Below are 26,037 nucleotides of genomic sequence, written 5' to 3' on the forward strand. Positions count from 1 at the left end.
TTACTGAGACAACGTTGTCCAACAAAATTGAAGCAGTAGAACATAGCCAATCGAAAGTTGGAAAAGAGTAATGAAACTAAGTAAACATATTTTGATAGCATTCAACCAACTTGAGAAAAATGGATCAAAAAATTATGTTTTTATTCCGCTGGAAATCTAAAATTTAAATTCCACTTTCGAAACTAGAAATCGTTCACATTGTTTTTTCGCGCCAATTCCACGTTCGTAATTGGAGAGTGCTATTTACGTCTTTTTCGACAGATGAATTTAAATTGAACTCAAAAAGTGGATATATACCTAAGTACAATCACAAAAGCATCAATATGTATGAATGCACATCTGTGGTTATTAGACTTTTAAGACTTTTCCTGAAAAAAAATTCAGCAAGACCTATATAAGAGTCTTCACTACGTTCATTACCTTTTTAAAAAAATCTTTGCCACGCGACGAATTCCTGTGACCTACAGATCAGGAATCTCACACTCTAAACCTCTCATTCACGGACGCTTAACAATCAGCAAAGAATAGCCAGGAATAAAGACAACAGATGCTATGAAACTTATAATGCTACAGATCGTGATTATGGCGAAAGTGCCAGAATGAGCATTTTTATTTGAGAGTTAGGTTCGAAAAAAAAGAGGGTTCAAACTATTACACTTCAACCGAAGGGTGTCATACACTTAACCCCATTTGAGAAAACTGGATTAATAGAGAAATTTTCATTCCGCTGGGATATCTGAAAACTTAAAACGTCGTTCGAAACTAGAAGTCGATCATGTTCTTCGCAACCTTTACAATTTTGTTGTTCAATATTGGAGTTTGCCTTCGAGGAAATGAAGCGAACTTAATAAGAAATTAAAAGACAGGCCACGAAAAAAAAAAGACAATTCAACCGCAGCATGAACAAAGTTTTTTTTTCTGAAAAAAAATCATCAAGACCTATACACTTTGCTCGCAAATCGCTCGTGCAATAAAATTATCCCAGTTTGAGAAAACTTGATTACTAGGTAAATTTTAATGCCGCTGGGCTATCTAAAAATTAAAAACGTCGTTCGAAACTAGAAAGTGATCATGTTCATCGCAACCTTTACACTTTTGCTCCAGTATTACACAATACTGGAGTTTGCCTTCAAGGAAATGAAGCGAACTTAATACGAAATTAAAAGACAAGCCACGAAAAAAAAACAATTCAACCACAGCGTGAACAAATTTTTGGACGTTTCCTGAAGAGAATCATCAAGACCTACGTTATGACTCTTATGGCTTTGCCAAGCACTCTTCAAAATAACTGCATAACCTGCGTGAAAAAGCTCAATGTTCACCTGAAAAAAAACACGATCTAAATGACTCCTTTTACTATAATCTTAAGTAATACTAAGCAATTAATAACATACAAGGCCATTTCAATTTAAAATCCTGGTTTCTTTAGTAACTTTAGACTCACAGCTCCGGGCGACATCAGGTCAGAGAAAATTTCGGGTTTGAAATTCTTGGCAGCTAGCTCTTGTGCCTTCACATAGTACTGAAACAAAAATCAACTATTATTTTTTGATGCTATTAATCTTCTTCTATGTTGGTAAGGTTTATTTTGTTTCTAATTTACGTTTAAAGGCGAGTTAGTAAAATTCAACGCCAATTCATTATTCAATGTCATTCGATACAACAATTTTTCAAAACAACAAGTGACCCATAGATTCAAAACTCGTTCTCATATTAAAAGTAGTTAAGACTCCAATCTGAGCATACGAGAGAATGAGAACAGCTAAGCGGACAAATCTAATAATTATCGATTAATGACTCACCAGTCCGAGTGACTTCCAATCAAGCAGTTCGCTGAGCCTCTCAGTCCTGTTTCTCAGCACTATGCGCTGTCTCCTCGTAAGCCGACAGAAGTCAAACATGAACTAAACACGAAAGATGCTGCCATCCTTTTAGCCAAATTGTCCAACACAGAACAGTGCAATTTTCACTGCAGTAAAAAATGCAATGAGTTCTGGCGGGTGAGCACATATCTCATCCCATTGCATATGCGTCCCACCAATTAAATTGATAGATTTCATCCTAATTCAGTTTTCTTCCTTTTGCAAAAAAAATTCTCCCAGTGGCTGGTAATGAGCACACTTTTGCCACTGCTCTGCACCGATAACTTCAAGGCAATCTCATCAACAGTTCGTGTATTTGCACTGGCAAGCAGGCAATATATGTCACCTACTAGGTTAATAAATGGAACAAAATCTGCTGCTACAATAAAATAGGACCAAATCTGGGCGAACAAAGACGAAAACTGCATGGCAGATAGCCCGAAAGGCAGACAAATTGGTACCTATCAGCAATCTTTAGAATCCGAATTTGACTGCTTTTCACGTTCATTTCCAATCTGTTCCATTTATTTCAAATCAAACCAAATCAAACCTGCACGTTAATTTCTTTCAAAATTTTGAACACTGAAATCTGATGGCTAATATGATGGCTGTAGCTATGAGGATTTCAAGAAAGTTGTATTAACTATATCTGACTGAAAAAGAAATTACTTGAGATAGCTGCGCCTGCGATTCCTCGGGATGTTTGAACATCCTGTCGACAATGAAGATTCCGTACGAGGCCGAATCTGTGATGTGTTTCTCCACAAAGGATCCGAAGCCCGATAAGTTGGTCGTGATAGAGGGCACGCCCATCACTGTGCACTCGGCGGGCGTGTATCCCCAGGGTTCATAATAGGAGGGGAAAACACCAAGGTGACACCCTCTCACAAACTGGTCATAGTCCATGCTCAGAAGAGGACTGGTCGAAGACAGGAACTCCGGGTGAAAAATAACCTGAACAACAAAAGTACAAGTAATGATTGGGTAAAGTATCTTTGCTGGTTCACAAAAATATATGGACTACATAAATATCATTCAGAAATAAAATTTAACGCGCATTAATTTACTGTGCCAATCTTCTTGTTCAAAAAATGGCGAGACCAATTCTTCATGTTCTACAGGAACACACCCACCTATCATACTTGTATCCCGGGGTAGATTTAGGGGGGGGGCGTAGAAGCAGACGCCCCCCCCCCTCAGAGATTCGACCCCATGCCGACCCAAAGGGTTCCCCCTTTGAACTATTTTGAGATATCCATTTTTGGCTGACGGACCCTAAATTTTTTAAAGACGCCTTCGGCGCCAATATATACTTATTTCCAATAACTTCAAGAATCATTTCTGAACTCTTATCATTTCTGAAACTTATAGTCAATGCCAAATTGTTGGGAATACCCTTTTTATTCCACGAATCTGAACGAAGATAATTAACCTAAAATTGCTCATTTTGACGTCGGGTTTCAGTTTATCATTGATTTCTACACGCAAAGAAAAATTAATTAATAAACTTAAATGCTCTAGTTTTTCCTGTTGAATTGCGGTCAAGGTCACCGATTTTGTCAACAATTTTGCATTAACAATATATCAAGATATTGCATTACATTGAACACAAGTGCATGCGTACGTGACATTTTCGCTCATCAGAACATTCAAAAAGCATACTAAATATAATTTTACAACAAGAGTTTTAATGTGCTTCTATGTTGTACTCTATGTGCTTTTTGGCAATACTAAATTAAAGAATTAGATTAGCTAAAAATAAATATATTCAAGCTAGATCTTTTTACATATAAAACAACCATGGCTCTACTGTACTGTAACTGTTTTTAAGTATTGTTTTTACTGACCTTGACCCTGTCTGAGTCGTCGTTGAACAGGTGCACTTTCCTCAGAGTGGACAGGATGGGGTCATTGAAGTCATCTGTCATGTTGTGAGTGCAGATGGGCGGCAAGTTCGGTCTCTACAGATGGAAACACGCCAACATTCAGTCAAAGGGCACACACCAGAAAAGAATTTAAAAAAACAAGCACAGCATAAAACATTTTGGTGAAGTTTACCCCAAATTTAATTTTAGATCATTAAGATACAATTTATATTGGTAAATATATTGATAGATGATAAGAAAATCTTCCTCCTGTCTTTCTCGGCTACAATTATGATAGCATTAAAACATTTTTTTAAAATATGGTCATCGAACTTGATTCACAAACATCCTAAAAATCTTGCGACGCTTCTAGAAAACTTTGTAAAAGCGAAATGAATAAAATAACCAATTAAATTATGAATTCATATTTTTAGGAGGTACCCATGTATGCAGTGATCACAGTATTTACTTAGCAAATGAAAGCAATGAATCCGTTCCAATGACAAAATTAATCGAATCACAATACTGAAGCTGCTTATCAAAATGAAGGAAGCCGGTGCAAAATAAATAATTGGAATAGTTTTCAGTCTTCCTGGATTTTAAATTTTGTATTTATTCACTGAATGAAAAGGGGTTCAATTTCAATCAATTCTGAAGCCAGTCACTTTTTCTCATTGAGCTTTGGCGATACTCCAAAAGAAACCTTAGTTTTCGCATCGATCAAAGTTTTCAATTGTTTTTGTCGAGCCATGATGTTTTCTGACGCCCCTCCCTCCATAGAAAGAAAAATTGCGACCAAGAGCTTTCAATCCCTAGATAACAAGGTTTAACAGGCGAAGGGGTAGACCTTATATGCGATAAGCTGAATCTCAAAGGATAATTTCAAAAACATTCTCGCTAGGCGAAAAGGATATCAATTTTATACTTCTTGGGCGCCGATTTCAACGCAGAGCTTGAGCTGAACAAAAAGGACATCTTTGGCTCCAAACGGTTCCAAAAAAAATTCATTGGATTCAGCGTCATTAACGTTATCAGCATCATTTTAGCTGCACACTTACGTGTCGATCTCCATGCTGAGAAGCACACCATTCATTCATATTTCAGACTGTAAAAATTCAAATCTCCGACAAATAGTATTTTAAATCAATTTGAATTTTTCAAATTCACTATTCAGAACCATTTATAGACTTAACATTCGTTCAGAAATCAAGCTAGCATATCACTCTGAACTAGCGGTGCCTATACTAACCGAAAATTCCATGGCTCAGTTGACATGTGACTCGAAACTTGTGACTCGGCACAATAGAGCTTGCAAAAGGTAAACAAAAATTAAGTACGGAAGATAAACAGCTTTGAAAAGAAATTAGCCGACATAGTTCAATCCACCAAAGTCTAGATACCGAGTCTTTCTTGCCTTTCCCGAATCATTTTCCTTAATGTCTTGTGAAGTCAGTAATTATGTGGTAGGTCAGTAAATCGATGCATCAGTAAACCAAAAATTCATGATTCAATTATAAAATCACATTAGCTAAATACTGAGATTTGAACGAAATTACAAAGTTTGTCCTCAAAACAATAATTGAATTAAAAAACGAAATAAAAAACCTATACGCCCCACAGTTATAAAACTCTTGTTCTAGCTCAGGGAAAATTTATTCTGTAAATCTTTGATTCCGCAATTGATGTAATTATTACTTAATTAGTTTTACTGGTCTGATAATTTAATTACACGTCGTTTACTGTACGCGCCGCAATTTTTCATCAAAATGAGCCGATGTTAAAACTGGATTCAAAGGTAATGTTTTTTCATTTCGCTGGAAAATTTAAAATTAAAACCTACTTTTGAAATTTAAAACTAGATTTCATGTTTTGCACTATTTGTATTTTGTCAAATTTACTTTGTATTTAGCAAATGAATTTCAAGTGAGCTTTCAAAACAATCAAAAATTTTGAGCACAATAATTTTCACTTTGCGCAAAACTTTTCAAATATTTATCTAGGACACACCTACTTGCAACAAATTTATATGCACTCAGAAAAAAACTAACCTTTCTTCCCAAAATTAAGGCTAGCCACTAATAAAGCGTATCGAAGATATGCATTTAAATTACCGATGTATGCAGCTAAAATGCCACCAAAATTAGCACTGTCTGCAAGTTGGGACTCTCGCAGAAAAAATGGATTCGTAGTGGAAACAAATAACACACAGAGGCGAAGCGGCGCTTCGCATCACTTGCGATACAACAAAAAAAATGGCATTGTAAGTACCAAATAGTCATAGAGTTGTAAATAACTAAATCGAAGAAATAATAACTTGAAAAAATCGACAACTTTTTTGGAAATACGAAACATTCAATCTCAAGAAACAGACGATAAATACAGCCTCTAAAATTAAGCAAGCCTCAAAAATGTCCGAGCGTTCAGTAAACCAACAACACATAGTAAGACTTCAATTGATCTGATACCAAGAAATGTCAAAGGAAATTGTTGTCTCAAAACGATTAAAAAATCATATATTTTTTTTAGAAATATGAACAATTCAACAATCTCAGAAAAAAAACAGACGAGAAACCCAACCAGTTCGATAAAGCAAGCATTTAGTGTTTTACGAGCATCCACTAAGCCAACAACACGAGGCTAGACGTCAATTGACTCGAAAACAAAAATACCAAAGGAAATTGTTGTCATGAAAAAGTTTTTAGAAATACGAAAAATTGTATCTCAGAGAAACAGACAGGAAACACAACAATTAGCTTTAAGCAAGCCTCTAGCTTTTTTCCAGGCGTCCATTAAGCCAACTTTGCGAGGTTAGACACCAATTGATCTAAAACCAAAAATGGCAACGGATAATCAACCATTTTTTGGAAATAAGAAAAATGCAATCTCAGAAAAACAGACGACAAACTAGCAATAAGCAAGCTTTCAATTGACTTCAATTGATATGATACCAAGAAATGTCAAAGAAAATTGTTGTCTCAAAACGATTAAAAAATCATATATTTTTTTAGAAATATGAACAGTTCAACAATCTCAGAAAAAAAACAGACGAGAAACCCAACCAATTCGATAAAGCAAGCTTTTAGTGTTTTACGAGCATCCACTAAGCCAACAAGACGAGGCTAGACGTCAATTGACTCGAAAACAAAAATAACAAAGGAAATTGTTGTCATGAAAAAGTTTTTTAGAAATACGAAAAATTGTATCTCAGAGAAACAGACAGGAAACACAACAATTAGCTTTAAGCAAGCCTCTAGCTTTTTTCCAGGCGTCCACTAAGCCAACTTTGCGAGGTTAGACATCAATTGATCTAAAACCAAAAATGGCAACGGATAATCAACCATTTTTTGGAAATAAGAAAAATTCAATCTCAGAAAAACAGACGTCAAACTAGCAATAAGCAAGCTTTCAATTGACTTCAATTGATATGATACCAAGAAATGTCAAAGGAAATTGTTGTCTCAAAACGATTAAAAAATCATATATTTTTTTAGAAATATGAACAATTCAACAATCTCAGAAAAAAAAAACAGACGAGAAACCCAACCAGTTCGATAAAGCAAGCTTTTAGTGTTTTACGAGCATCCACTAAGCCAACAAGACGAGGCTAGACGTCAATTGACTCGAAAACAAAAATACCAAAGGAAATTGTTGTCATGAAAAAGTTTTTTAGAAATACGAAAAATTGTATCTCAGAGAAACAGACAGGAAACACAACAATTAGCTTTAAGCAAGCCTCTAGCTTTTTTCCAGGCGTCCACTAAGCCAACTTTGCGAGGTTAGACACCAATTGATCTAAAACCAAATATGGCAACGGATAATCAACCATTTTTTGGAAATAAGAAAAATTCAATCTCAGAAAAACAGACGAGAAACTAGCAATAAGCAAGCTTTTAGTATTGTTCAAGCGTTCACTAAAGCGGCAGCTCGTGGTTAGACGCCAGTTAACCCGAACACAAAGAATGCCAAATGAAAATGTCATAAAAAATGTTGAGCGATTAAAAAGTTTGAACTTTAACTTGTATACTACTAACCGACCTGATGAATAACAACAAAAATAATTATTTTTGATCTATAAACAATGCAAAACAAGTTAACTAGACTGACAAAACAAGAGCCGGAAACATTTAGGCCGAATGAACCTTTGAAGCAAAAAAAAACAGAAAAAATTCAGACAGGTATAATTTTTAAAACTACAGGAGTTAATCAACGACACTTGAAACTACAACTAAAACTGGTTCCAGCGCAAAACAAATCGTAATTTAGAAACTAAGCTGAGAAATTATAAACCAAAACTATTTAGGACGAACAAAATTTCTAAGCGCAACAACAATAAAAAAAAAACGAAAATTATACCAGTCAGGGTTAGCAAATTTAAAAACTACAGAAAATAATCAACGAAACTTGAAATTGAAATGAAGATGGCTTACCGTGCAAAAAACCAGCCGTGGTGTGGCGGCTAAGCCGAAAAAACATAAGCCGAGAAACTATAGTCCGACTAATCACTTCTTCCCAGAACAAAATTTCAATTTCAGACACAGAAAAAAAACAAGGTCCGACCGGGACTCTTGACCATAAGTGGCATTACCTTCAGAGTAGAAGTGATAAAAACATCAATTTTAATTACAAATGTGTAAGAAAAGTTGTTTTCGGGAAAAAAGTCTAGTTCCCGATTACAAGACATTTGCTCTCGCAAGTGTATTTAAGCTGGGATTGATTTAATTCTCTGGAACCACCAAAACTTTAGTGCCGTTTGAACTTTAGCGCAAACTCAAATATTTTAGTGGATAAAAAATATCAACTGAGTCTAAATAAGTTGGCGTCCACATTCCCATTAAAAAATCAGGGCAAGTTTTTCAACAAGTTCACAGAAATCAAAACAAATCCACAAAAAGGGTTTATATGAATCTCAAAATAACTTGAAACATAGCCAACAGACAATCAGAGAAGTGTCATTGAACTCACGGAAATCAACAAACTGACTTTGAAGAATTCTTAGCTTTGATTTCGAAATAGTTATATTGACCTATTCATTAACCCAATATGAAAAAATTGGAGAAAATCATCGCGACCTAGAATAAGATTCTGAACTACTTTAATCTACTCTTAAAAAAAACTAAATTTGAGAAAAAAAAATCAACTCGATCCTATATAAGTGACAGTCACTGCGTTCTTTTACACTCAAAAGTAGAAAACAAAACACGAAATGATAAACAAGTCTCTCCACTATACTATATGTAGTTTCTTAGAAGAAAATTACATTACAGAACAAATTTACATTTGAAATCTTTCATATTCATACATATTGAGTAGACTAACCGAGGTGGAGTATATGCATCTCTTCAATTGAACCAACTCGTTCTGCGTCAACAGCTCCTTCCCGTCCGGCACTTTGCCCCTCAGGCAGCTCTCGAATAGCTTCTCCCCAATAGTCGATTGTATGTGGGACACTGTCTCTCTGTGTAGGATAGAAAAACAAACGATGATAGGTTTGGATTGAGCCAAGTTGCCAGATGCCATAAAATACCATGAGTCCCAATAACCGAAAATCCTAAGTCATAATATTCCGGAATGCCATCATAGCTTGGAAACAAACAATCAGGTACACTATAGTAGATGACAGATTCACGTCGTAATTTTACAACTTCGGTTCAACCCCAACGGCGTGTTTGTGCCTTGTGAAACAGTTAATGATGGCTTCAAAAACAAAATTATGGAGATTTTAGAATATTGCAGAACTTATTCGATTGCGGTAACTTGAAATGGTATAGGTTCAACTACTAACTTGAGTTGTTTGACAACTGCCTGTCCCTTGAGAGAGTCCACGTTGAAGTTATTCGTCTTGGCTGGGAAGATCATAAATGCCACCACTGTCGTCTTGCTGCCCGTGCTCTACAATACACTACGATACTACTGCTTCTTTATTGCATAATGAAGTACAAAACGTTCATGCGCAAAGACTGACCAAGTTCCTAAAAGCTACGAAATATCACATTATCATCTAATTACACGAATTATCAAAATTGCACTTTCGTTTGAATCCAACTCCCGCGTATTTTCAAGAAAAACTGTGTTCCGAATTATGCGAAAATGATTTTTGCGAAAAAAATTAGAGGCACACTTCACATACCGAATGATTCTGTTAAACTAACTATATCAATAAGTGTACATATTATGATATCTCATGTCGTAGAATGTCTCTGAATACCTTGAGCATGTAGTTCAGTCTGGCTAGTGCCTCTAGGAACATGTCGGCACCCTTGTTCGAGAACTCGTATCTGCCTGCAGTAAACATGTAGATAGTCTGATCCAGGTCAAATGTGTAGTGCCTAAAATACAAAAACAATCATAATTCATATAGTCGGATCAATCCCAGAGTGCAGGTTTTAGCTAAATCAGATCAATGTTACTTGCCGCAATTAAACTTTTTAGTTAAGCTGGGCCTATCAATTATTTCAAAAAAGACGTACATCGAAGCTATGCGAGGTTTCGCATCAGTTTCGACATAAATAAAGCAGCAGAAAGTTTGACTCAGATGGACCTCATGTTTCTCAAGATATTATAATAATTAAACTGTAACCAGATTAAACATTTTCCGTAATTCGTCTGAACATACTGTGAAATCTTGGAAAGCTTGGGAACATGCTTGAATCTTGGATGAGCATAAATGTAAGAAGCAGTCTACATTATAAAAAAGTACGAACAGAACTGACTTTATAGTAAGATAATACTTTTATTGTTTGTGTAGTAGACTACTTCTTGTATATGTTACACATACAAGCATGTTTTCTTCAAGAGATTTTCAGTTATGTTCAGAACAATTTTAGAAAAACTTTAATCTTCTTGATTTTAGATAGTAAAACATTTTGAAAAACACGATTCCACGAGTTTAAATTTCATCTGCGTCGAAACTGATGCGAAGCCACTAGGACTACGAAGTCACTTAAACAGAAAGATAACCATAACCTGTCTTTTCGATTAAACTCAAAATCTAAGATTTGTCAGGATAGTTTTCGAAAAGTGAAATTTTTAAAAAAAAAATTAAGTAGAGCGAAAACTTCAGAACGTGGACATAACTACTTTTCTTAAACAAACTAAGAAGACGACGATTCTGGGGGAAAAAATTTCACAATCGCTTTATTCGATTCAAACTTAAATCTCATATTTGGTGCGGTCGATTTTAAGAAGTCAAAAAGATTCCAAAAAACAGTCACAAAAATAATTAAATATGATTTTTCCTAGTGTTATTGTTTTTCTTTTAAAGAAAAACAGCTTACCAGCTTATGCAGCGGAAAATCCTAAAATATGTTTGCTCTGACTGAACCATTAATCTGAGAGTTGGCGTGGTAGTTTTCGAGAAAAATCAAAGTTTCAAAAAAAAACAGCCAAGTCTTTTCTGAAAGCCACAAAAAATTTTCTGGAAAAGTTTACGGAGTAGCCGTCCACTTAAATATGCAGGGGAGCTTCCCACATCCCATTTTTTGATTAAAATCAAAATCTGAGGTTTGGCAGGGTAACTTTTAAGAAACAGTCAAACACTCAAAAACTTGACTTTTCCGAGGGCCATGAATTTTTGAGTTAGAAATTTTTGACGTAGCCGCATACGCACGAGAGTTTTCCAAAACTTGTTCTTTCAATTGAACCTAAAATCTATGAAAAAAGGTTTTAAAATAAGTTTTTTGAGTGCGATAACTTTTAGAGAAATTAGTTTTATACCACCCGTGCATTCGATTGAGCCCAAAACCTCAGTATAGGTCGGTTAAATAGCGAGAAAACGAAAACGTCAAAAAATTGGGTCAAAATTCTTCCTACACGGTTTTCGAAGGCTGTACAAAGTGGAAAAAGTAAAAAAAGGACTAATGGATTACGCAGGCAGACTGGAGAGTGGGCGATATTTTAACGGAAAATTTTCCAAATCTCCTCAAAAAAATTAAAAACAAAACCCATACATTTTCATGCACAGAGGCGAAGCTGCGCTTCGCAAACACAAGCGAGGAAAATGCAAAAAGAACTCTAAACAGGCATAACAAAGTGAAATAAGGTAAACATAAATTATGCATCTTGAAAAAATTTTTTGTTGAAATTAGGAGTCACATCGGCTCCACGACCACTTTTAATGTTACTGACATCTCAGATTTGGCTGGTAGTTTTCGAAAAAAAGTGAAAAAGATTCCAAAAATCGATCAAAAATTAGACTCCTAAATCAATAAATTTTTCTCTTTAAAGCATGGTCATACCCTCTGCTTTCCACACCTGATTTTTAGATTGAAGATTTCAGCACCCTGATTCTTCAGATTGAAGCCTTAATATCATATTTAGCAAGTAGTTTTCTAGAATAATGCCGAAGTTTCTAAAAACTTAAGAATTTAAAAAGGAATTTTTCCGAAGTCCATATCAACTTTCCTTTAAAAAAAAAACAGGTTGAAACAGATTACGCAGGAAAAACGTAAGCACCATGTTAGTTTTAATGAACTATCAATCTCAGCAAAATTTCTAAAACTGGACAGTTTCTAAGGCCATATATATTTTTTCGAAATGCAGGGCAAAGCCACTTGTGCCGGTAAGATTCGCATAACTGATTTTCTTTCGGTTGAACCTTTAATCTCCATTTAGCATGATACTTTTTGAGAAAATTCAAAAAGTTTTAAACCAAAATGTCAAAAAATGGGCTTGTTTGAGGCCATATCTTTTTACTACCAATTTTAGGGAACAGCCTCTTGAGAAGGGGAGATCCACATAATTTTTTATTTTGATTGAAACCTTTATCTCAGATATGTTCACTTAATATTTGAGAAAATGAAAAACTCAAAGCAATTAGGTCAAAAAACCCTTCTGAAACTTTTGAATGACGTAGAACGTGAGATAAAATGAAAATAGACTAGCTAAATAAGCAGGCACGTAGGAGAGCAGCTGGTTTTTCCAATTGGTACATTTTTTGGAAATCGGTACAATACATTTTTGGAAAAAATTAAATTTCTGTCAAAGTGCAAAAAAAAATCCAAAGCGTTGCAAAAAAAACGAAACAACAAATAGCATACATTTTCAAAATACCTGTTTTTTTTCAAACAGGAGCTAACACTAGCCAAGAACAAATCAGCAACATATTCCATTAAATTCTTGATGCTTAAAAAAGCCTAAATATGATTAAATTGAAATATACCAAAAGTGCCACCAAACGAGCACTTTTTTATTTGCGACTTGGGTTGGACAAAAATTGTAATAATATAATACGCTTTGCTTGTGTAAACACTTGTTTTCATCAACAAGAAACTGTTCAAAATAAACACCCAAAGCTTTGGAAAAAAAGCAGTTTGAAAAACGTACCAGATATAAATTTCTTTTAGAAAAAACGGAAAATTAAACGAGAAATTAGGACGAAACCCACAAATCCGAAAAAGTAACATTTTTTTAATACATATAATTGCAAAAACTTATACTACCTCATTTGAACTAAGGAGTAGTTTATTTGAATTTTCAAGATGCGCATGGCAGCAGATATGAAGCAGAAATGTGTAAGAAAAGTTGTTACCGGAAAAGTTTACTTCCCGATTACAAGTCACTTGCTCTCGCAAGTGAAAAGACGCACTGAAGCGTTGAGCATCATAGAAAATTGCATGATCGCGCGCATAATTCAATCATACAAATTGACAAATGCCAATTTAAAACCTCAAAGCAGAAGTTCACGATTGCAGGAGTAACATTGTTAGATTTGAGCTCAGGGCCTTGGAGGTAACAATTGTCAACTAGAAATGCAAAAAAATTGCAGAAAAAAAATTAGACAAAATGAACCGTTTGAGACAACTGAATTTATTGGTTTTGAAACAGGATTTTCAACTGATTTCAAAAGATTTAACACTTAAGCATTGTAACTTGATGAAAGAAGTATCTATACTCGGTGGCAAAGCCACACTTCGCAACAAAAATCACAACCGGAGCTCTGCAAATTCTAAAATAACCGCAAAAATGAACAAGCGTTATAACAAACTGTATACATGAGTGTCTACGCACTTACCTCCTGATTACAGGCGGCATATTTCGGCTACTACCCCCAAGCCAGCTACATATTCTATTAATTCAACTGATAAACATTCAGGCTTAGAATACAATGGGGAAAATAAACTATTTAAAAAACGTTGTTTGTTTAAAGAGACAAATTTCATGGGGGTCAAAGCTTTACAAACCACACGAACCTTTTAGAAACACACTGCTCGGTAAAATTTAGTACATGGTTACAAAACACTTGCTAGTCGCAGGGGTAATTAAAAACCGTGTCATTTGTTCCCAACCCAGCAGATTCGAAAAATGCGCAAATATCGGAAAACTACTTTTTCTTGCAAAAACAAACACAAAAAAATCGTTTATTCATGCTGAGAAATCTAAATGCAGCCGACATACAGTTGGAAAAGAATCAATGTATGATAATAATAAAAAGAAAAAAAACTCTGACTTGTTTTTTTTTGAAAAAATCTCAACTCCTCGAGTTTCTACAACAAATTATGACTGCCACTTTTTTGATAAAATTAACCCAATTTGAGTAAACTTGAAAAAAAAGTAAACTTTTTATTCTGCTGGGAACAATCCACTTTCGAAACTAGAAGGAAGTCGATCGATCACATTTTTCGTGACCTTTAAACTTTTGCTGTTCGATAATGAAATTTGGCTTCCTTTTTAAAGAAGGAAATCAACTAAAACTTCAAAAGAAAAAAGTCAAACTGCGAAAAAATAAATTTGAACCAAAAACAAAAAAAATCAACACGAACTATACAAGCGTCTGATCTACGTTCACCGACTCATAAAATTAAAATCCACCTGCTAAGCTTACAATTCAATTAAGTTTCTTCGCGTCATTTGCACTTTCGAGACTGCAGAGCGTAATTTGTCTTCTGTTTCGTAAGCCTCGGTTAGAAGTTCATTTTAGGCAAAGAAACAGACACTAGTTGAGCCGAAAAAAAACATTTTATATTTTTTAAGCTTTGAGTCCCTCCTGAAGTTACAAGGAACAACACTTGTACTAGTACCTTCACTGAAAAGTTGCTTACAGAACAAGAAAAACTCGTGATAAGACAACTAAGCCGAAAACCTTTGAGACAAAAGTTTAGCCAAAAAATGTGATTTAAAAAAAAATTAAATTTGCAAGCCCCCTGAAACTACATTGAAGAACATTTGCACTTACCTCACAAGCAAATTTTATGCAGTGGCAACTAAGCCCACAGAACTTTAGCAGACAAACAAAAGTCCGACATTTCAGATTTCGCCGGAAAATTTCTAGGAAAAAATTTGAAAAGGAATTTTGAGCAACAAACTAGTTTGAATTTTCAACATTTATACTTTAACCGACCTGATTCATTTAAATTAACAATAATTAATTTTTGGCGCTAAGCCGATGCAAAATAGTTTTATTTAACCGATAAACCATTTGCCGAAATCATTTAGGACGAACTAAATTTGAAAAGCGTAAAAAAAAGTAGACAAAAAAGGAAAAGTTTACCAGCTAGGGTTAGCTTATTTAATTTCCAGAAAATAATCAACGATACTTGAAACTAAATGAAAACTGCTGGCAGCGCAAAAAAAATCTATGGTGTGGCGACTAAGCCGACAAATCATAAGTCGACAAACAATAGTCAGACTATTCAATTTTCACCGGAAAAGATTCATTTTCAAACACTGAAAATAAACAAGGTCCGACCAGGACTCAAATCCCAGACCACATGATACAAAACTAATTGCATTACCTCAGACTAATTGGGGAGGGGCGCGGTAGTTGCTAAGATTCGGTATTAAACAATATCAATTTCTTACAAATGTGTAAGAAAAGTTGTTTACTGAAAAAAGTCTAATTCCCGATTACAAGACACTAGGTTTCGCAAGTGTAAACACAGCCATCTGACATTTGGAAAAGAGTAATAAACGCAATTTAACAAAAAAAAACACAGACAAAAATCTCAGCTTTCAAATTTCAAAGAAAAAAATACATGCCCTTTAAGCTCTTTGAACTTCTAGAACAATTTCTGTTGGTCACTTTTTTGATAACATTCACCATCAAAATGTAAAGTTTTTAAAATTATATTCCACTTATTATATTCCCTTTCGAAACTAAAATCTTTCCCCTTTTTTCGCGCTATTTCCACGTTAGTATTTGGAAAATTCTATTTATGTAACTTTCACCAGATGAATTTCAATTGAACTTTAAAAATGCATATATACCTAAATGCATTCATAAAAGCATTAATATGAATGAATGCACATCTCTAAATTTTAGAGCATTTTAAGACTTTTTCCTGCAAAAAAAAACAAAAAAATCATCAAGACCTATATAAGTCTTCACTATTCACTAAGTTCACTACTCTTAACAAGCAAAGAACAATTGTTTCATTAAAATTCACGAGAAAAATTTGCGAAAAAGCGAAATAACCAAATCAATTTGGGGGCGAGGGAGGGATTGTTCACATAGTCCGACACTTTTTAAGAGACAGAAAAGAATTAATGAGGCTTACGAAAAATATAGATAGATGGAGCGCGTTCAAGTTCAATTTAGAACCTTTTGGTTGAAAAAAACGCCGGAAAATGCTGACAGAATAGACAAAAACATAAACTCAGTCTAAGCCTGGCTGAGCTCTCGATTTGGCAAAGCTCTTTGAATGCAGAATTATTAAATTTATTAAATTTTAATGCACAAACTCAATACTTTCCGGCGCTTTGATAGGACTTTTTAGCCACACCACAGACTAGAGAAGAGGAACAATCTAGAGAGATCAAGTAAAACAAAAAGAAAACAACAAAATTATCCAGAAGAGTTTGAAACAAATTTCTGCAGACCTTTTTGAGACCATTCCAAAACTTACAGCTAAGAATAAACGAAAAAGCCAAGGGGAGACTTCATTGGAACCTCGAAAAAATCTAAGTTTTCTTAGTTTGAACTTATTTTTCTTTATCCTTAGGATAACTTTAGGGTCTCTCCATCACCTTAAACACAATACTTATGTCTTACGGTCGAGAATACTAAAAAGCAATTTTTTAAAACCATCTAAAATATAGTCAATAGCAGAATAATTTAAATAAAGAAGTGGCTCACCCATAAAAGTGACCTCTGACAAAGTCGTGTATCTTTTCCTTGGCCTTGGCGTGCAGGTTCTGGAACTCATGTAGTGCCGAGAACTGGATCACGTTCATGCCATTCGGAGTGAGGATGTCTGTACAAACAAACAATATAAATTTAAGTGAAAAATATACGTGTTAAGGAGTCTTAAAACTTTTTCTGAAACTGAACACAAAATCGAACTAAAACGAGACTATTTTACAACAATATTTTTTGAGCACTTAAATTCAAGAACTAAAATTGTTTTCTAAAAATAGCCAACAGACAGAGTTGGAAAATTTTCAATGTGTTTTCATCTTTCAAATTTCGGAGCAAAATGTATTTCTTGAAAGCTCTTTGATTTTCGAGAACCTTTCATGGTAGGCACCTGTTTGATACAACCATTCAACTTTGAGAAAACTGGATGAAGAAAAGTTTTTCGCACTAACTGCACTTTCTAAACAAAATTTTCGCACTGTTCGAAATTTCTTAATTGGCGAGCCTAACTTGCCTTACTTTCAGCCCACGAAAGTGAATCAACTTGAATATTAAAAATGAAGAAATCAATAGTCAAACAGCTCAAGATTTGAAAGTGAACAACCTAACTTTTTTTGAAAATTCTCCACTATTGAGTTTCATAGAAAAAGTACGTCACATTAAAGCTCCTTGAATTTCAAGAAAAAGGTATGAAAATTTCATCAATTTAATTAACCCAATTTGTGAGAAATATGTAAGTCGTTCACTTGCGCCACATTTGAGGTCAAGGACAATAGGCTCTACAGCCATTGGCTCAAAGGTCAAGGAGAATGTCTCTCGTGTTTTCTACCTCAATCGGTCGGAGCCAATTCCCGGTTCATTTAGACACGGAACTTCCAGATCACTACGGATTGAAGACCACTACCGAATTACCCCTACCCAAAAAATAACTATCTCAGCAATTAAATTCAGGAATTCAGAACATAAATTGCTAAATGATTTCAGTGAGGAAATTAAACGGGACTAAGGTAATTATCTAGTTCGAGATTGATAGGTTTTATTAAGTATTTGGATCGAAAGGCCACTTCACTGAGAAGGCTACCCAGTCTAGCTATTCATTTGTTCACAGGAATTCTCCTCTTCCCGACTGCGTTCCGAAACCACTCTTTTTATTCTCTTTCGAGAACGAGACAACTCTACTATCGTTAACATTTATGTTGGATAGGTCAATTGCGAACAGCAAAATTCCCGTCCTTCTCGCTATTGTAAAACTGGCTGTTGACTTCTGACTTCGTTCCAGTGAGAAAACCCAGCATGACAGGCTCAATTCGAAACTTTAAAACAAAACTTCCTGCTGTCTGACCTACTGTCACAATAAATCAATATATTTGAAACTTACGAGTGGACGTCTGACGAACAAAACACCTGTGACAACTTGATATAAACTTATGAAATAATTTCGTGACAAAACTACTGGTTTGACAAAATAACTAAAACCACCATTCAAGTGGACCTCCAACCTCAAAAACGGGAATAAAAAATAAAATTGTTCCACCTTTCATAACTCTTCGTCCTCAATCAACGAAACGGCCATGTTCTGAGCCCATATGAAGCAAAAACAGATGAAAATGCGAAAGATAATCAAAGAAATATTGAAAATATCCTTGATAAGTAAAATACAATAGTAATAGAAAAGATCGAAAGTACCCTGAGAGCAATTCTTAAACAGTAGCTGCAAAAATCAAAGAAAACATTCTTGATGAAGGAAAGCAGTATACCCATCTGGAGACCAAAAGCTGACATTTGGAGCAGCTTGCCAAACTGAACTGCTAGGCTAAAAAAGCCTTTCTCCGCTTTATTGGAATTCCGGCAGATCACGATCAAGTAATTACACAGATAGGGAAGCGAAGCTTCGCACTATTTGCGATACACCGCAAGCAGAGTGGAACACTGATTGACAAAAATCACAAAATTTACTCAGTTGGAAAAAATGCATCTTAAGTTTCAGATCAGGATTTGTGAAGTTTAATTCGAGTAAGCCAAGAACCAGCAAAAAACCAACTGGAAAAATTACGAAGCGCTTACTAAGCTGAAAAAACTAGGTAGACGCTCGTTGTGCCAAAAAATGTCCTATTGAGCCGAATTTTACTATTAATTGAAAAAACGGCGATAAAAAAGCTATAAACCTAGAACTAAGACATTTAAAAAAATCCGAAGAGAGAAGATACTTCAAAACAAATATGCTCACATAAGCTCTGTTGGAGCGCAAGTAAGTTCACTGAGGATATCAATCCTGAGGACAAAAATTACACAAAGGCGAAGTTGCACTTCGCATACACAAGCAAAATATGACCGATAACGCTACTGCTAAAAACGGAATGAGTAAAACTTTCAGTCAACAAAATTTCAAAAATGACGCACGCCAATTATGAGTCTACATAATTGCTAAGTAACGCAAGCCAATTAAGAAGAAAAAGCAGTACCAGTCAATTTGAAAAAAAAATTACGAACTAACATGCCTCAATTTATAGAGCGGACGCATTGTAACTAGTATACGAACAAGTTCATTAAAACATCCGACCCTGCCCAGGCTCGAACCCTCTTATTTTGCTGCTGGTCTCCTTCCCTACATCTAAGCTACAAATCCATTATGCCTTGAAGCTTAAGTGCTATTTGTAATATAATAGTCAGTGTTAATATCCTTAGCATTGGCTGTACTTAATAGCTGGATCAAAAAGAACACTTACAAAATGAACACATTTTGTCGCAACAATATTTGCGACTTAGGTAGGAAAAAAAAGTTCATACTATAACAAGCTAGGCTTGTGTAATAACGCGAACACACTATCGCACGTGTAATAATGTCATGAAGATAGTAGGATAGGTGTTAAAGCTTGTCTCGTCAGACAGATCAATTGCTCATGGTCTGTCAAGTTGCAAAATAAACAGTCGCCCGATGATAGTACGCTTCTTCAAAAGAGTGGTGAAAGTTTATCTTTTGTAAAAAAAAGAAGCCTGAACGAGCCCGAGAGCTTAATTAAGTCAAAGTATTAAGGGTTTTGACAGCTCCTCGTTCAAAATTTATAGGAACCAGAAGTATGTAAGGAATGCATTAAAAACAGCAGTTCATTTCGAGTTTAAGAAAAAACATAGCCAACTGACAGTTGGAAAAGAGTAGTGAACGCATGGAAATGGAAAATAAACTGACTTGGTTTTTGTTTAAACTTCAGCTTGCGAATTTTCAAAGAAAAAATGTATGCCCTTAAAGCTCTTTGAATTTTACAAACAAATTATTTTAGACACTTTTTTGATAAAATCAACCCAAATAGAGAAAACTGGATCAATGGGTAATTTTTTTTGCTGAGTAATCTGATAACTAAATTCCATTTTCAAAATTAGAAGTCGATCACCTTTTTCGTTACCTTTACACTTTTGCTGTTCAATAGAGGAACTTGCTTTCCTTTAAACAAAGGAAATGAACTGAACATAAAGTGAAACGTGACACCGCTAAACAGAAACCGCTAAAAAGTAAATTTAAGCCTAAGCAAGTTTTAATTTTTCCTAAAAAAAAACGAAAAAAGGAATCATCACGACCGATATAAGAATCTAACCTACGCTCATCGACTTCCTGAAAAAAAAATCACCAAAACCTAACTACTCTCGTAACTATTAACAAAACCTTTGCCCTAACTTATGCTACTTCGGTTGAAAAAACGACTGATCTTATAACAAAATGCTTGTAGAGTAATAATTTCGGAAAGCTATAAAATTAAATTACTGAGCATGACAGAGAATATCTACTCTGTAGTATGCTGACCTGGACTGCGCTTGAGGAGGTGTTGCGCCTCTAAGCCTGTGACGTCAGAGACAGTAGTGAATGCATGGGCAGCGTGGGCAGCCGCTCTCTCGATACAATAGCGATGGTAGATCTGTCTGTCTCCCGCCTCGCGGTCCACGTCAAACTAAACAAAACATATCTCAAAACAATTTTAAAAGCGCGAAGCTGTTTTCCAGTCCCGTCTTCTAAATTTTCGGTCACAACGCACCTCTCTGTGAAAAAAAGTGATGCACTTACAGGCTATGGGTAAATTTTGGCATTGTCCTTTGAATCGAGACGCTTTTCCTTTCACAGAAAAATCGAACAATCAAGAAAAACTACCTAACAAACAGGTGAGACGCTTACATGACCAAGATTATTGTAGAAGTCGCACTTCCCTGCACACAAATATCGTCCCAGTAGAGTAGCATGTGTAGTGAAAATAGTGGCACAATCTATGGGTCTGGTCCTGCACAGCACCACCCCCACTCCCGCCAGCCACTCGTGGAACTGGGCCACTACCAGTCTGTCCCCTACTGCTCCCGGGGAGGATCCAGAAGCCTGTGTCGACTCAGCGTATAATCGACACTGTGATTTGAACTGAAACCCAGTTAACAAATTACACTATGCAAAAACAAAACAATTCTCTCAACGCCGAGAAATCAAGAAACCGGGAGACGACAAAAAATTGCAATCGTGCTGACAATTGTATTGAAAACTCATTTCCCTTGCCTCAGTTCACGCTTACTCCTTATCGGGCCTTCGCACGGAATTTGAAAATTTGATTTTTATAGGGTCACTCGCGAATCGCAGAAACAAAAAAAAAACTATTTACCTCGCCAATAAACCATGCTACAAGTGAGCCCAAAATGAGGGCGTCCATGGCCTCCCTGTCGTAGTAGGGCACTCCTATGTGTGACACATTGTAGAACTCCGTCTTCCACTCGTCAACTCTGTACGCCTGGCTACCAATGTCAAACAAGATCACTCGGGGGTATCCCTCCACCAGCCACCGCCCATACACAACCTAAGCCACCACATCTACTGAACTTTCATTTCAACATTATATTTCACACAGAGGCCAAGTTGCACTTCTCTTACGCTAGCAAATTTACTGAAAAAGTGAACTCTCTGGTTGAAAAAAGTGAACTCTCATAACACAAGCGTTTATGTATTCAATTATTAGTAAAAGATGACGTGGCACATAGAACCTTTTCTTCTTTATAGAATAGAGCCAAGAAGCATTGGAAAAATCTAGAAAAACTCGGGAACAACACACTGATGAAATTCATTCATGTTGGGCTGGAAAAATACCTCCGCATCGTTCTAAGCTAAAAATCAATTTCTTTGTCTAAATAACGCAAACTTGAAATTATACAGAGGGGGAGCTGAGCTTCTCAAAATTGCGATACGAAGAATGATTGTGTATAATAAAATACCTTAATCCTTCGTTTTTCATTTCCATTGAAAAATGACACCGAAAGTGAGCGCATATCAAAACAAGAGTGCTCGTATCAAAGCAAAGCACTGAAAGTTCCGACTGCCCTTTAATTGGTCTCGACTAGCTTTTGATAAATAAAATATTGGCAAAGCTATGAATTTTAGGGAGATAAAATAAAAAATTAAGTGTTGCAATTTGAGTGTAGCTATTTGCAAAGAGTGTCAATGAACTCAAAAAATCTGAAAACAAAACTACTGATTAATTCGAACATCTGGCCTTAAAGCTCTTTAATTTTCAATAATATTTTTTAGATAAAAACTAACCCAGCTGAGCTAAGAAATAAATCGAGTCAAACTGAGAAAAATCAAATATGAGCCTAAACAAATGTTGCCTTTTTCTAAAAAAAAAATAAGCACGGCCGAAATAATTGCCTTAACGTCGTTCGCTGGCTACTTAAAGACAAGCCGCAAATTCCTTAATAAAAACCACCCGATCTAAAATCAGTGATAAATCATTGCACTTAAGAAAAAATTTATCAAAGATTATCGCTAACTGTAGTTTTTTACTATAAGCGCAGGCCGTACATCCACAGCGTGTACGATTTGGACAACAAAAGATGAGCTGAAAAAAATACGTCATTTTATTAGATCAAACCTCGGTCAACTTTTTGATACTTTGACCACTCTAGAAATGTGTTTCTGTCAATTATTTCTCGGATTACCATTCAGTTTCAACCCTACCTGGAATTCAATAGCAAGGTTACCCTTTTCAAAAAGTTTAGCAGTAGACGAGAAAAAAACCGGTCAGTTATCAATGGCTCATTAAAAATACCGTATTTGGACCATTTCTTTTAAGAATTTCCAAAAAAAGCAGATTTTACAAAACTTTGAATTCCGTATCATCAAAAAAAGCACTCAACTATGAAAATCGAAACATGAAAAGAACCTGATAAAAGTCAACAAAAATTTTTAGAGAACTAAATCGGCATCTTTGAAGCCGACACGACTTCCCTACAGCGGCCAAATCAGTTTTCAATAAATAGCCTTGCAAGGCTCGGACATACACAGATCCTAATCGGGATCTAAACCGAAAAAACGTTTGTCGAAAATCAGAAAGCAAAATATCACCGGCAAAAATTTATCGAATGAAACTAAAACTAAGCTGACAAATAATTATGAAGACCAGTAGGCCAGAATAAAATTAAAGGTCATATGCACCAAATTAAAAAACATATGCACCAAATTTTAAAAAAAACATATGCACCACAGGTTTTACTTTTTCGGTTCAAAGCAAAATTCGCAAATTAAATTCAACAGTACGATTAACTGAACAGCTGCACGAAACTCATTTGTGTTTCACTCTAAAGCAAGTTCAATTTTTTTTTTACAGATTTGTACAAGTAGTAATTATGAGAATCATCTTAAACATATCTTATCAACATTTACTGGAATTTAGTCTTTTCCTCGATAAAATGATTTTGCTTTAAAGGCGATTTGAACTTACTAATATGGTATTTCGGAATCGGAAACATTTTGGGTCGTTATATCCGGTGACAGAAATTATTTTCTTAGAAAAAAATTGTATTTATAATAAAAGATGCTCATTTGTCAGAGGCGATAGAATAGATAGACTACACAAAGATGCGCATAACTTGCGATCAGGAAATTAACTCTAACATATAATTTATTGAAAAACACTCATTTAAATACTATTATGTTATGATGAAAAACGCAGCATGATTCGCAGATGCAAAAATCTAAGCGGTGATTATGTTACAAAAGGTGGTTATTTTGAGAAACTTTTGAGTAGTGCATGTATTTAATTTGTGAACTAAATTTTCAATCAATTGTACAAGCTACTAAGATATTTTTGTAATAAATTCTTCTGCCAGATGAAAAAATATTCAAACATTCAAATTTTACACTTTTACCAAAAAAATTGGGCTTGGAAATCAATTAAAAAAACTAATCGAAGTGTAAAAAAACGATCTAGCTATTTAACTTGAGTCTGCATCTTATTGTAATATATCACCATCTATGCTTATAACAAAATATATGCCAGAACATGAGTAACAAAAGTGACCGTAGAAAACAGCGACAAACATCGTACTTTTCAAAAATTCAAACTGTAGCAAAAAGCGCAATCTGGCCATTCTCTTACATTATTATTAATCAAGTCTCACTTGAAATAATCCAACTAGGTGACCGACGCATGCAAAAAAAAGAGGAAACTAGGAAAAAAACACGTCATAAAACTGGCATTCAAATATTTATCAAACTATTATAATCAGAACGAAACACAATTTCAAAAATCCGTCAACCATTACGGAATTGAGAAGAATACGCAGACAAATAAAAAAAATAAACAAAGTTAACAGAGAGTTTGAAAAGAGTCAACCCGCAGCCAACGAAACAAACAAAATACTGACTTCTTTTTTTGAAAAGTCTTCAACTTTCAAATTTCAAAGAAAAAAATATATGGCCTTATAGCTCTTTAAAATTCAAGCAAAAATTACGATTGGCACTTTCTCAATTAAAGTAACTAAATTTGAGAAAACTATCAATAGGTCAAAACTATATCAATTTTTATTCCCCTGGGAAATCTGAAAGTAAAATTCACTTGAAAACAAGAAATCGATCACGTTTTTGCTACCTTTACACTTTTGCTGTTCGATAGTGGAGCTTGCCTTCCTTTCAACAAGTAAACTTCACAAGAAATCGAAGTAAAGCCGTGAAAACCAAACTTGAGCATGACCAGATTTAAAATTTTTCTGAAAACAAAAGAAAATCACGAAGACCTATATTAGAGTATTCACTATTTTCATGACTTTCTAAAAGCGTACATAAGACATATAAAAAATGAAATAACAAAAAAAAATGAGCAAGTACTCTGGAAAGGTTTTAAATAATAGTGAAAAGGGTTCATAATATAAACAAAATTCGAGCGTTGGAAACTGATCCGACAGAAAGAAGACAACAATAGCTAAATAGAAAAAATTGTAACGCGGAATGGTTTTCATCTACACAAAAAAAACAAGTCCTAACTAGATTTGAGCCCATGACTTTTTTCGCCCTAAGCGTGAACGCTATCTCCATGCTACACGGGTTAAATTGATACCACGAACTTCATACTAACAAAAAAGCTGTCCATATGATTCAGTGAATATGTTACGCTAGTTGTTAACCCGAAGTCTATATTCCGATTAAATAACTCTTGCTTAAAAAACATGCGGAACCTGAAAATGAAACAGTCCGCAATAAAAACATAGATCAGACAATTATCAGTTGATTCAAGCAGATTGACATTTCGCAGAAAAGTTAAGATTATCAAAGAACATAAATTTATATTTTCGAGGTGGTATATTCAACTTGTAAATCAAGGGTCATTTTACATTTATTAACTTCAATCGCCTTATATTAATAAACATAAGCAGAAAACCTACTTTGACACCCCGCTCCCTCATCGAGCGAACTGTGGCAGCTAGCTCTGGAGTATCTGGTTGATCTTCTACTTCAACTTCCAATTGCACTTGTGATTCATTGTACGGTCCAATTAGCAAATAACGATCTCCTAACTGTTCTACCATGTGTCCAGTTTTTGTCTTCAAAACAGTATAAATTCCTCCAACTAAAGAAAACATAATCTAATGAAGCGAAGAATAGGCAACATCAGCTGGAATAAGGTAACTAAATGAGATTACCCGCCACTAAACCACTCCAACAAAAAACCGCTGAGCCAATTTTCCGATGTTTTCAAATACTGATTCAAGGTTCCAGCCACTTCGCAAAGTCAAGGAATTATAGATTAGCTGATGTTTTTTTCCTCCAAACTTTGGAGGAAAAAAAACATCAGCTAATCTATAATTCCTTGACTTCGCGAAGTGGCCGGAACCTTAAATGTTCCTTAAGGTACCTACAAGGTACCTTTCCTTAAGGTACCTACAAGGTACCTTTCCTTAAGGTACCTACAATTGAATTAAAGGTACCTTAAGGAAAGCTCACAGA

The 26,037-nt window shown here is 35.0% G+C and overlaps 1 protein-coding gene across 1 annotated transcript in view; it reads right to left on the reverse strand.

The window, feature by feature from the left end:
• Window positions 1–26,037, reverse strand: part of LOC134848171 (glycogen [starch] synthase-like) — a 183,251-nt gene that overhangs the window by 1,809 nt on the left and 155,405 nt on the right. Inside the window, exons 3-14 of the mRNA XM_063865537.1 lie at window positions 25,476–25,660; window positions 21,428–21,619; window positions 20,959–21,192; window positions 20,593–20,737; window positions 16,797–16,914; window positions 9,933–10,053; window positions 9,510–9,616; window positions 9,044–9,182; window positions 3,710–3,823; window positions 2,532–2,816; window positions 1,803–1,904; window positions 1,445–1,522 (exon numbers count right to left, since the gene is read on the reverse strand). Coding sequence (XP_063721607.1) covers window positions 1,445–1,522; window positions 1,803–1,904; window positions 2,532–2,816; window positions 3,710–3,823; window positions 9,044–9,182; window positions 9,510–9,616; window positions 9,933–10,053; window positions 16,797–16,914; window positions 20,593–20,737; window positions 20,959–21,192; window positions 21,428–21,619; window positions 25,476–25,660 — 1,820 coding nt within the window. The remainder of the gene's footprint in view (window positions 1–1,444; window positions 1,523–1,802; window positions 1,905–2,531; window positions 2,817–3,709; window positions 3,824–9,043; window positions 9,183–9,509; window positions 9,617–9,932; window positions 10,054–16,796; window positions 16,915–20,592; window positions 20,738–20,958; window positions 21,193–21,427; window positions 21,620–25,475; window positions 25,661–26,037) is intronic.

This window comes from Symsagittifera roscoffensis, chromosome 1 (genome assembly GCF_963678635.1).
Source record: "Symsagittifera roscoffensis chromosome 1, txSymRosc1.1, whole genome shotgun sequence".
NCBI lineage: Eukaryota > Metazoa > Xenacoelomorpha > Acoela > Convolutidae > Symsagittifera > Symsagittifera roscoffensis.